General features: G+C 50.2%; 1 protein-coding gene across 6 annotated transcripts in view; it reads left to right on the top strand.

The window, feature by feature from the left end:
- Positions 1-13,018, top strand: part of LOC105491535 (polycystin-1-like protein 2) — a 127,866-nt gene that overhangs the window by 20,496 nt on the left and 94,352 nt on the right. For 5 of the 6 annotated variants that reach the window (XR_011616608.1, XM_071085000.1, XM_071084998.1 and 2 more), the window contains 3 exons: positions 3,232-3,393; positions 4,392-4,577; positions 12,388-12,498. Coding sequence is in view for 5 of the 6 variants with exons in the window: in XM_071085000.1 (XP_070941101.1) it covers positions 3,232-3,393; positions 4,392-4,577; positions 12,388-12,498 (459 nt within the window). In the remaining variant the exon portion in view is untranslated. The remainder of the gene's footprint in view (positions 1-3,231; positions 3,394-4,391; positions 4,578-12,387; positions 12,499-13,018) is intronic. The other variant, XM_071085001.1, reaches the window with a different exon arrangement.

Genomic DNA, 13,018 nt, shown 5'->3' with positions numbered 1-13,018 from the left:
CGCCTCCCAGGTTCAAGTGATTCTTCTGCTTCAGCCTCCCAAGTATCTGGGATTACAGGCACATGCCACTATGCTTGGCTAATTTTTTGTATTTTTAATAGAGAAGGGGTTTCACCATGTTAGCCAGGATGGTCTCGATCTCCTGAGCTTGTGATCCACCTGCCTCAGCCTCCCAAAGTGCTGGGATTACAGGTGGGAGCCATTGCGCCTGGCCTTATGTCCCCATTTTACAGATGAGAAAACTGAGTCTCAGAAAATAATGACTAAGCTATTTTTTAGTGTCCCACCTGTCTTTCCTCACTTTCTGTGAGACTAAAGCAGACCAAGTGCTTAGCATAGTTCCATTAACAGTCTAATTTTAATGGTCCTGAAAGTCTTTGTCCTCCTTTATTCTCTGAAGGCTCCTTCCCCCACCCAGTGCAGTCAGGTGAGTCATTCTCTATGAATCTGCAGAGCCCTGTTCACAATTCCAAGGCAGTGCTTTTGGTGTGGCTTAAATGGCTTAGTTGTCTGTCTCCCGCCTATACCATCAGCCCTTCAAAGAAAGAACCATACTCTGGACATTTTTGTTTTCCCAGTACCTAGACACAATTGAGAATGGAAAAGGAGGCTGGGCGCAGTGGCTCACGCCTGTAATCCCAGCACTTTGGGAGGCCGAGGCAGGTGGATCACTTGAGGTTAGGAGTTCGAGACCAGACTGGCCAACATGGTGAAATCTCATCTCTACTAAACATACAAAAATTAGCTGGGCGTGGTAGCACACATTTGTGATCCCAGCTACTCAGGAGGCTGAGGCAGGAGAATCCCTTGAACCCAGGAGACAGAGGTTCCAGTGAGCCAAGATTGTGCCATTGCACTCCAGCCTGGAAAACACAGTGAGACACTATCTCAAAAAAAAAAAAAAAAAAAAAAAAAAAAAAAGAAAGAAAGAAAGAAAGAAAGAGAGAGAAAGAAAGAGAGAATGGACAAGAAAACATTTGCATTCAAGCCTCACATGCTCACATGGACCCCACGAGGTAAGCGTAGCTGCTCTCCTTTCACGGAGGAGGAAAATGAAGTCTGGAGAGAAAAGATGTGCTCAGTATGACACAGCTGGTGGCGCACAGTGGGGTCTCTACCAGTCAGAGCAATGCTAAGCCTGACTTTCCTACTGGGCACCTTGGTACCCAGAGGTTCTCTTTGCCCCTGTATAAGCTCCTGGGTTTGAGAAATGTGACATGGTACGTGCTGAACAGCCACAGAACAACGCCAGAGTGGATGGAAGTGTTTTAATAAAGGAGCCACTGGGAAGCTCATTTAAGAAAAGCCACAGCCAAGGGGATTTGAATTCTTAAGACGCCCCTGCAGGCAGTGTCTCCTGAATGGTTTTGTGAGCTGTAGATGCAACAGTTGCCGAGTTCTGTGTATTGAACATCCATTCACATCCAGCTAGAGGAGCTGTGCCTATTAAAACCTCTCAAGGGATACTGTGTGGTTATTGCAGAAAATGTAGTTCTAACTAGGCTGATAGGTAACAACCTCCAATATTTAATGTCGTTTAAGAAACAAGGGCCAGACACTGTGTGCAATCAGATGGCATTTGTGTAAATAGATTTCAGGCACTAGTAAATGCTGATGTGTGGATACAATTCAATTCAGCCTGGAACGATTTATGAGAAACATAACAATGATGGAGAAGCCCATAGGTTAGAGGGGGAAGATACTTTCATTTTATACCCTTTGTGCCATTTGGATTTTTAAAAACCATTTCATTTGCATGAATTTCTTTCAATAGATTAATAATTATATTTTTGAGTACCCATAATAAATTTTTGTTTTTTGAGACAGAGTCTCACTCTGTTTCCCAGGCTGGAGTGCAGTGGCACCATCTTGGCTCACTGCAACCTCTGCCTCCCAGGTTCAAGCGATTCCCCTGCCTCAGCCTCCCTAGTAGCTGGAATTATGGCTAATTTTTGTACTTTTAATAGAGACAGGGTTTTACCATGTTGGCCAGGCTGGTCTTGAACTCCTGGCTTCAAGTGATCCATCCACTTTGACCTCCCAAAGTGCTGGGATTCCAGGTATGAGCCTCCACGCCCAACCCACAGTAAATTTTTATATTTAGTGTTTTCTAGCTCTCTGGTGTCCTCAGCATGGTTCTGTTTTACACACACACACACACACACACACACACACACACACACACACACACTCCTCTTCAAGAGTTACATCAGTATTTTCAAGGATCTGAAGAGGCCCAAAGTAACAATAACTGCTTATGTTTTAACTCAGCACTGCCCAGGTATACTTGGCTTATGAAGAAGATGATATGTTAAAACATCCCATGGCCCACTTCTGAACTGTATTATTATTATTATTTTGAGACAGGGTCTTGCTCTGTCTCCCAGGCTGGAGTATAGGGGCATGATCATGGCTCACTGTAGCCCCAACCTCAGCTCAAGCAGTCCTCCCAACTCAGCCTCCGGAGTAGCTAGGACCACAGGCACCATGCGTGACTGAAATTTTTTTTTTTTTTTTTTTTTTGTAGAGACAAGGTCTCTCTAGGTTGCCCAGGCTGGTCTTAAACTCCTGGGTGCAAGCGATCCTCCCACCTCTGGGATGTTGGGATTACAGGCGTGAGCCACCGGGCCTGGCCCCTGGCTCTTCCTTAGACTGTGGTCAGGGCCAGGTGCGGTGGCTCATGCCTGTAATCCCAGAACTTTGGGAGGCCGAGGCAGATGGAGTTTGAGTTTAGGAGCTGGAGGCCAGCCTGGGAAACATGGCAAAATCCCTGTCTCTACCAGAAATACAAAAAAATCAGCCAGTCATAGTGGCTTGCACCTGTGGTCTCAGCTACTCAGGAGGCTAAGTTGGGAGGATCACTTGAGCCTGGGAGGCGGAAGTTGCAGTGAGCTGAAATGCACCACTGCGCTCCAACCTGGGTGACAGAGCAAGACCCCATCTCAAAATAAATAAATTATCAATTATGGTTAGACGGAGCTGGCAGCCTCATTTATTTAATCAAAACACCTTCTGCAAGCTCTCCGATTTGGTGTTCCAGTTCTTCTATTGAGTGTTTGAAGATGACAGTGAGGAAGAGACTTTTACTGCTCCTGGAGAGAGATCTCCAGCCCATCAGCATTAACTGCTCACCTGCTGCACACCAGCGGCAGAGCAGGGGTGAGCCCTGCATTTGTATAAATGGAATTTGAAGACAGTTGCTGAGGCCTGGTGGTTGTGTTGTCCTTCCAGGACCGGGGATTTGGTTGGACACCTCCAATGTGACCTACAGCAACTGGCGCGGGGGGCAGGCCACCGCTGCCCCTGACACCTGCGGCCACATCGGGAGAGGCCCTTCCTCCGAGTGGGTGGCCTCGGACTGCGCCCAGACCTTCGCCTTCGTGTGCGAGTTCCGTGAGTGGCCCCTGCCCCGGAGTCCCCACCTCCCACCCTGTCTCCCTGCCCACCTGTGGGCCTCTCTCCGGGCTCCCCTATCCCTCCTGTTTCTGCCTCCATCTCTCTGACCCTCTCTTTCTCTTGCCCCCTCCTCTGTCTCAGTTTTCTCTGGGTCTTTCTTCCCCTTCTCTTTTTCTCCAACTCTTTCTGTTTCTCTCCCTTGGTCTCTGACTTTCTTCCTGCCTCTGTGTTCTCTCCATCTCCCTCTGGCTCTTCAGGGCCTGCCGGTGTCTGTCTCTGTCTCCCTGCTGAAGTGCTGACCTGTATGTGTTTTTCTGAGCTCACCTCTGTCTGCGGCTTTCTCTCCCTGTCTCTATGCATCTCTCTCTGGCCACGTGATGCTCCGTCGCCCATCCCTGCCGTCTCCCCATCCACCTGCCCGCCGTCCTGCCTGCCTACCTGTCATGTCTCTGTTTCTGTCTTTCCCACTCTCTTTTTTTTTTTTTTGAGATGGAGTCTTGCTCTGTCACCCAGGCTGGAGTGCAGTGGTGTGATCTTGGCTCGCTGCAACCTCCGCTTCCTGGGTTCATGTGATTCTCCTGCCTCAACCTCCCGAGTAGCTGGGATTACATTGCGAGCCACCGCCCCTGGATAATTTTTGTATTATTTTAGACCTCAAGTGATCTGCCTGTCTTAGCCTCCTAAAGTGCCAAGATTACAGTGGTGAGCCACGGAGCCTGGCTTGCATGAGGTTTAGTATTACAGTGGGGGCACAGAGAAGCTAACTAACTTGCTGAAGGTCACACAGCAGTGTGTGGCTGGGCTGGATCTGATCCCAGGGAACCTGGCTCAGCACAATGCTGCCAACAACCATATTCTGTTTCTTACCCCTGCCAAACAGCTCCTGAGTTCTTGCATCTCAGCCTAACCCTCGGGACTGTCCCCTTCCCGTGACCCAGCACTTGCCTGTCTGTAACCGTGAGCCCCCCTAATGTCTTGCCTTCCCTTTGCCACAGGACTTGGCCAGAGCCTGGCCTGCAAGGGACTCAATGCCACCATGCACTGCGGCTCGGGGCAGGTCATCCAGGTCCAGGATGCCGTCTACGGACGCCAGAACCCCTATTTCTGCACCCAGGATGCCGGGCATCCCTCAGATCTGGAGCAGGGATGCAGCTGGGCCAATGTCAAGGATGAGGTGGCAGGTAGGGCCCAAGGGCTCTGCAGCTCTGGTTGCCAGCAGAGGGCAGTTGCTGGTATTCTGTGCTCAGCAAAGGGTTCCAGAAGCCTCTGATAATCTTCATCTCTGACCGTGGGCCTCCAACATGTGGGAAAACTGGCCAGTCCCTGCCCATGGCACGGAGCAGGGAAGCAGAGGGCTGTGACCCACCCACCCCGACTTCAAACCCTGTCATGGATCTGGTGGGCACGGTGTGCCTCAATCCCTGCTGGGTGCAGGAAACACCACTTTTTTAACTTAATTTTTAAATTTTTGAAATACTCCAAACGTATAGACAAGAATAGAAAATACTGTAATGAACTCCCACAAATCTGCTACCCACCTTTATCAGATCTGAACACCATGCCGCATTTGCTTAAGAATCCCTCATTAGAAAAATGAATACAGTTGGGCATGGTGGCTCACACCTGTAATCTCAGCACTTTGGGAGGCCGAGGCGGGTGGATCACCTGAGGTCAGGAGTTCAAGACCAGCCTGGCCAACATGGTGAAACCCCCATCTCTACTGAATATACAAAAATTAGCCAGGCTGGTGGTACACGCCTGTAATCCCAGGTATTTGGGAGGCTGAGGCAGGAGAATTACTTGAGCCCTGGAGGCGGAAGTTTCAGTGAGCCGAGATCAGGCCATCACATTCCAGCCTGGGTGATGGAGCCAGACTCTGTCTCAAAAAAAAAGAAAAGAAAAAAGAAAAGGAAAAATGAATACAACACTAGGAGACTTCTGTGGATCCCTCCACAGTCCTGTTCCTGTTACGAATTCAGTGTTTCTTAATCACATGCATGCTTCGTGCTTCTCTAGTTTCTTTCTTTTTTTGAGACAGAGTCTCTCTCTCTTGCCCAGGCTAGAGTGCTGTGGCCCAATCTTAGCTCACTGCAATCTCTGCTTCCTGGGTTCAAGCGATTCTCCTGCCTCAGCCTCCCGAGTAGCTGGGATTACAGGCGTGTGCCACCACTCCTGGCTAATTTTTGTATTCTTTTTTTTTTTTTTTTTTTTTTTTGAGACGGAGTCTCGCTCTGTCGCCCAGGCTGGAGTGCAGTGGCCGGATCTCAGCTCACTGCAAGCTCCGCCTCCTGGGTTCACGCCATTCTCCTGCCTCAGCCTCCCGAGTAGCTGGGACTATAGGCGCCCGCCACCTCGCCCGGCTAGTTTTTTGTATTTTTTAGTAGAGACGGGGTTTCACCGTGTTAGCCAGGATGGTCTCGATCTCCTGACCTCGTGATCCGCCCGTCTCGGCCTCCCAAAGTGCTGGGATTACAGGCTTGAGCCACCGCGCCCGGCCAATTTTTGTATTCTTAATAGAGATGGGGTTTCACCGTGTTGACCAGGCTGATCTCGAACTCCTGAGCTTAGGCAATCTGCCTGCCCTGGCCTCCCAAAATGCTGGGATTACGGGCGTAAGCCACTACGCCTACTTTATTTCCACCTTCTATGCACGTATTCCTAAACACTACAGAGTGTTGCTTTTGCAGGGCTTTTTAAAAAACTAATTTATTTATTTATTTATTTATTTAGAGACAGAATCTCGCTTTGTCACCCAGGCTGGTATTCAGTGGCACAATTTCTTCTTACTGCCACCTCTGCCTCCTGGGTTCAAGCGATTCTTGTGCCTCAGCCTCCCAAGTAGCTGGGACTACAGGTGTGCGCCACCACACCCAGTTAATTTTTTATATTTTTAGTAGAGACGGCGTTTCACCGTGTTTGCCAGGCTGGTCTCAAACTCCTGACCTCAGGCGATCCGCCCACCTCAGCCTCCCTGGGATTACAAGCGTGAGCCACTGTGCCCGGCCGCTTTGCAGGGTTTTAATGTTTATATTAATGGTACCATATTTGCAGGGTCTTAACGTTTACGTAAATGATATCATATTGTGTGTCATTCTACAGAATGCGTTTTTCTTTTTGTTTTGGTGCTTGCGTTTTGCTCAACATCATGTTTTTGAGATGTATTATCCATCTTGATACATGTCGTGCTGCTTTATTTGCTTCATCGATTGTGTAACTGTGCCGTCATTTGTCTCTTCTCCTGTTGAGAAAGGTTGGTTCTTAATCTTTGTGACTGTGAATGACGCTGAAGCCGAGCTCCCGATGGACGGTATCTCTCGTTCACATGGGAGAGTTACTCTAGGGCTTTGTTTTTCTAAATCGGATTAAATCTCCTTCTGAGCTGCGCTCACCCAGTGACCAGGATTCAATTTCCGGGATTATGGGGGTTTCTTGCACCCTGCCGGGAGGTGAAAACTCCTCAGAGGCCTCCCTGGTCCAGGATATCTGGGAACCCTCTTCTTTCTGCTGCAGTCACCACTCTCCCCGCTGGAGGGTCCAGGAAGGCAGGTGTTCTGCTGCTTCTTGGCTAAGTGAGGACACAGCCCCCTGTGGCCAGGCTGCGAGCCCTGGGTCCTGGGAGTCAGCCTTCCCAGTTGTGCCTCTTGGCAGTCTCCTCTGAACCTCTGCTTCTGCCCAAAGACCCTTTGAAGATTCAGGGAGGGATGCCAGTACTCCCGGAACTTCCTCCTGCCTGGGGGAAATGAGAATGGCTCCTCTGACCTCCTGCCTTTTGCAGCAGGCATGGGGAAGGGAAATGCTAAAAATCGGCTGGCTGGTTTTCACTGACTCTTCTTACTCCGGCGTTCCTGAGGCTGTGGCCCCTGCAAGGAGAAAGGGCCCCGGACAGGAGGATGGATGTACCTCCCTCACCAAGGCACTGCTGGGGCTTGGTGGGCTGTTTCCTCAAAGGCTCAGCTGCAGGTTCCTGAAATGTGGCACCCACAGCTCAGAGAGCACGTTAGAGGGGAGCCCTGCACCCTGTTGAGGGAGTCAGAGGAGGAGCGCAGGGAGGATCCCACGGGGTCTGTATCTAAGCGCCCTGGTCCCTCATTCATTCAGTTAGCCAATAAACACTTGTTTTTTCTTTTTTGAGACAGAGTCTTGCTCTGTTCCCCAGGCTGGAGTGCAGTGGCACAGTCTTGGCTCACTGCAACCTCTACCTCCTGGGCTTGAGCGATTCTCCTGCCTCAGCCTCCCAAGTAGCTGGAATTATAGGTGAGCACCACCACACCCAGCTAATTTTTGTATTTTTTGTAGAGACAGGGTTTCACCATGTTGCTCAGGCTTGGCTTTAACTGCTGGCCTCCAGTGATCCGCCCACCTTGGCCTCCCAAAGTGCTGGGAATATAGGCATGAGCTACTGCGCCTGACCCAAACTCTGTTTTTCTTTTTTTTTTTTTTTTTTGAGACAGAGTCTCGCTCTGTCGCCCAGGCTGGAGTGCAGTGGCGCAATCTCGGCTCACTGCAAGCTCCGCCTCCCGGGTTCACGCCATTCTCCTGCCTCAGCCTCCTGAGTAGCTGGGACTACAGGCGCCCGCCACCGCGCCCGGCTAATTTTTTGTATTTTTAGTAGAAACGGGATTTCACCGTGGTCTCGATCTCCTGACCTTGTGATCCGCCCGCCTCGGCCTCCCAAAGTGCTGGGATTACAGGCGTGAGCCACCGCGCCCGGCCCAAACTCTGTTTTTCAAAGAGCTCGCAACGCAGTGGGGAGACAGTAATACACAGGCAATTAACTAATGCTGTGATAAATGCTGCAACCCAGAAGAGCAAACACTCTCTATTTAGTCATGCCAAACTTATTTTGTACCTACTATGTGCCAGGTACTGTTCTATGTGCTGGAGATGTAGCAGTGAGCCAAAAAATTTTAAAAACCTCCCAATTAATTTCAAACTCGCTTCCAAGTGATGCCACTTAGGATCCCAAGTGTCTTTGGGCCACATTCTGAGCCGCAAGGCATCTGGGGACCTGAAGGGGTTTTAAAGTTTGTCTGCAAGGTGTGCTAAATCCTGGAATTAGATCAGATTTAGTTTACTTTTTTCTTTTTTTTTTTTTACGTGGATTTTATGTGGCTACGAAGAGTCAGAAAAAACTCTGTCCTCAGGTTCTGGAATTAGACCTCTCTTTGAGTCTATTTAATCTGAGAACAGAGATGTGGTGGTGGCTTGTGTTCCCGTTTGATCACAGGGGTTCCCTGGATCACGGGGTGGAGGTGGGGCTCAGGAAAGCTTTACGGGGGCAGCGTCAGGAGCCTGGCTGTGAAGGAAGTGCAGAATCCGGCCAGGAGAAAGGCTGGGGGACAAGGTGGTGAGGACATGAGGTGGCAGGCTCAGGTGTGGACTGCAGTATGAACGGTGATGTTGGAGAGAGAGCCCAGGATGGTTTCGCTGGATAACAACAGTGTTAGAAAAAAACCTCAGCAGGGACGTGGCCTCTGCGTCTTAAGGCAGTTTACCCATTCCAAGTGGATATTGAATATTTTGTGAGCTGGAAGGTGAGCCCTGCTGCAGACTGCTTAGATCAAGTCCAAGGATGGGGCAGAACCCCCTGGGATGTGGGCAGCAGGGTACATGGCAAGAGGGTGGCAAGTTGGGGTTCAAATTCCAGCTCAGCCCCTGCTGCCTAGGCAAGTTGCAGAATCTGTTTCATGGGGCTCCTGTGAGGGTCAGGAGAACCTGGGGGAACAGTGTAGCACCTTGTACGCACTCTGCAAGTGGAGTGGACATTCCTGCAGGCTCTGTTCCAGCTGGCTCTGAGCCAGCAGTAGCGGGATCAGCATCCCCTGGGAGCTTGTTAGACACGCACACTGTCCAGCTGCACCCCATACCGACTGAATCAGAATCCTGGGGGGCGGGGTCTGAATCTAGTTAAATGCTGACAGCTGCCTGTTAATCGGAGCTTCCATTGGGGGAACTGCTGGGGCAGGGGAGAAGAGATGCTTAAAAAAAACAAAGACGCTGGGCACAGTGGCTCACGCCTGTAATCCCGGCGTTTTGGGAGGCCAAGGTGGGCAGATCACGTGATATCAGGTGTTCAAGACCAGCCTGGCCAACATGGTGAAACTCCATCTCTACCAAAAATACAAAAATTAGCAAGGTGTGGTGGCATGTGCCTGTAATCCCTGCTACTTGGGATGCTGAGGCAGGAGAATCGCTTGAACCCAGAGGCAGAGGTTGCAGTGAGCCGAGATCATGTCACTGCACTCCAGCCTGGGCAACACAGCCAGACCCTGTCTCAAAAAACAAAAAACAAATAAAACAAGAAGAAAATGAACCCTCACACTCTTTTGGAGATTATAGTTCAGTGCTGTGGATACACATAATGGGAGTAACTCAAATTGAGGGGAGCATCCAACTAGGTCTTTCAATAGAAGGAATTTAATGCAGGGAATTGGTTTCCCAAGTCATGAATGTGCTGAGGAGCCAAACAAAGGATGCTGCTGCAGACCTGAGATTGGCAGCCATGGAAAGCTGCTGCCACCCCTAAAGGCTGGCAGGATAACTGGAAGGGATGTTTTTACCAAAATCGGAAGTCAGGATCATCCAGTAGATACTAGAGCCATGGCAGAGCTTGCCGGTAGGAGATAGGACCGTGTGCAGAGGGCCCGTCCAGAGGGAGCTGGAGCTACAGGGGAGCTGCTGTGAGAGGCAGGATGAGAAGTACACTGGCTTCCAACCTCTTTCTGTCTGGCATAGGCAAAATTATGGCCCTCATGATTTCTCATCCTAATCCATGGAGCTGTGGGTATGATGAGACACCATGCCTGCGGCTATGTTAACATCTGTAACAAGAGATACTTTGTAGATATAATTATGGTTGCTAATCAGTTGGTTTTAGGATACAAAGATTATGCTGGAATATGCAATTGTGCACAGTCTAAATACATAAGCCCTTAAAAGCAGAGAACTTTCTCTGGCTAGAAGCAGAAGATAGATATGGGAAAAGGAGAAGTCAGAGAGATTCCAGGTGTTTGACAGGTTTGATGCCCTGTTGCTGGCTCTGAGATGCAGTGGTCACATGGAAGGACAGAAGAGAGGCCTCTAGGAATTAAGGGCTGAATTCTGCCAACAAGAATGAGATTGGCAGCAGATCCTTCCCTAGAGCCTCCAGAAAGAAACACAGCCAGCTGGGCATGGTGGCTCACGCCTGTAATCCCAGCACTTTGGGAGACTGAGGTGGGTGGATCACCTGAGGTCAGAAGTTCCAAACCAGCCTGGCTAACATGGCGAAACTTCGTCTCTCCTAAAAAATACAAAACTTAGCTGGGTGTGGTGGTGCGCACCTGTAGTCCCAGCTACTCAGGAGGCTGAGGCAGGAGAATCGCTTGAATCCGAGAGGGAGAGGTTGCAGTGAGCCAAGATTCCACCACTGTACTCCAGCCTGGGTGACATGGTGAGACTCTGTCTCAAAAAAAAAAAAAAAAAAAAGGCCAGGAGCAGTGGCTCACACCTGTAATCTCAGCACTTTGGGAGGCTGAGGCAGGTGGATCACCTGAGGTCAGGAGTTCGAGACCAGGCTGACCAACACGCAGAAAACCCATCTCTACTAAAAATACAAAATTAGCCAGATGTGGTGGCACATGCCTGTAATCCCAGCTACTCAGTAGGCTGAGGCAGAAGAATTACTTGAACCTGGCAGGCAGAGATTGCAGTGAGCCGAGATCACACCACTACACTCCAGCCTGGGCAACAAGAGTGAAACTCCATCAAAAAAAAAAAAAAAAAAAAAAAAGGAAAGCAATAAAAACACAGCCCTGACACCTTGGTGTCAGCCCTGTGATATGAGCAGAGGCCAGCTGAGCCCACCCAGACTTCTGACCTCCACACAGAATTGTGAGATTTAAAAATCTGTGCAGTTTTATTTTTTTTAATTTATTTTATTTTTGAGACAAAGTCTCGCTCTGGTGACCAGGCTGGAGTGCAGTGGTGCAATCTCAGCTCACTGCAACCTCCACCCCCCTGGTTCAAGTGATTCTCCTGCCTCAGCCTCCTAAGTAGCTGGGACTACAGGCACATGCCACCACACCCGGCTAATTTTTGTATTTTTGGTAGACACAGAGTTTCCTCATTTTGGCCAGGCTGGCCTCACACTTCTGACTTCAAGTGATCCACCTGACTCAATCTTTCACCAGTACCGGCCATTGGCCAAGCCTCCCTGGGAGCCAGTGGCCAAGGGAGTTTGGAAAGTGTAGGTCCCTGTGACACAAGCAGGGCAGGGTGAGAGGGTGGCTCTGTGGGCCCAGGTCCAACTGCCCGGAAGAAGTGGGACCTAGCAGGTAACTGGGAAAAGCACAGGTGGGTGTTCTGGACCTGTTTCTTTCTCCCAGGCTTCCCCGCGGGCATCTAACACATCTCACTGGGCAGGAGGGAGAGGTGCTGGATGATCCTGAAGTTTCTGGAATGGGCTGTCCCTGCTCCTCCTTCTGTGGGCACATGGCACCCTGATTGGCACAGGATTCCTAACCTTGCCCCCTCTGCTGTTTCTCTGGGTGTGGATTTCTATTTGGGGCCATCTGACTAGATGCTACTGGACCAGTGGTTCTCCACATGGGGTCCCTGGGCTAGCAGTGTCAGGATCAGCATCCCATAGGAGCTGGTTCGAAATGCATATTCTCCAGCTGTACTCCGTACCTACTGAATCAGAATCGCTGAGGGTGAGGTCTGGAATGAGGTGTCTTCACAGGACCCACAGGGGGATCTGGCGCAAGCTGAAGTTTGAGACCAGGATGCTAGACTCTGAACTACTTGAGGACAGAAATCCTACTTCTCTGTCCCCTGAGTACCTAGCCCAGTGCTGGTCTTCAGGAGATATCAAAAGCTATTTGTTGGGCGGGTGGTGGGTAAACGGATGAGTGGATGAGAGGCCATGCATCTCTGCGCATCTCTGTTGAGTGTATCCTCTTTTGTCTTGCACTCCATTCCTGCTTCCGTTGGGATGTGGGTGCTTCCCAGGCCAGTGCCAGGGGCTACAGGCATGCCAGGTGGCAGCAGATGAGACCTACTTTGGAAACCTGTGTCCGACTCAGGGCAGCTACCTGTGGGTGCAGTACCAGTGCTGGGAAGGTGAGTCCCCAACTTGCTTAAGCTTAGAAATTTCCCTCTATTTCACGGCATGTCCAGCTTCCCCTGAAAACAGAGACAGCAGCCACCCACGTGGGCTCATCTCTGTGTTCTAAGAGACTCCCTCATTCAAAATTGCTCCCCTTGGCTGGGCACGGTGGCTTACACCTGTAATCCCAGCACTTTGGGAGGCAGGAGGATAGTCTGAGCCCAGGAGTTGGAGACCAGCCTGCGCAATACGGAGAAACCCCGTCTCCACAAAAAATATAAAAATTAGGCTGCGTGTGGTGGCTCACGCCTGTAATCCCAGCACTTTGGGAGGCTGAGGGGGGTGGATCACTTGAAGTCAGCAGTTCGAAACCAGTGGCCGACATGGTGAAACCCTGTCTCTACCAAAAAAATACAAAAATTAGCCAGCCGTAGTGGCATACACCTGTAGTCTCAGCTACTTGGGAGGCTGAGGTGGGAGAAATGCTTGAACCTACAAGGCAGAGGTTGCAGTGAGCAGAGATCACGCTACTGC

The sequence above is a fragment of the Macaca nemestrina genome, chromosome 18 (assembly GCF_043159975.1).
Source record: "Macaca nemestrina isolate mMacNem1 chromosome 18, mMacNem.hap1, whole genome shotgun sequence".
In the NCBI taxonomy this organism is placed as follows: domain Eukaryota; kingdom Metazoa; phylum Chordata; class Mammalia; order Primates; family Cercopithecidae; genus Macaca; species Macaca nemestrina.
Note: the sequence above shows the minus strand (reverse complement) of the source record. Positions and strands in the feature narration are given on the sequence as shown.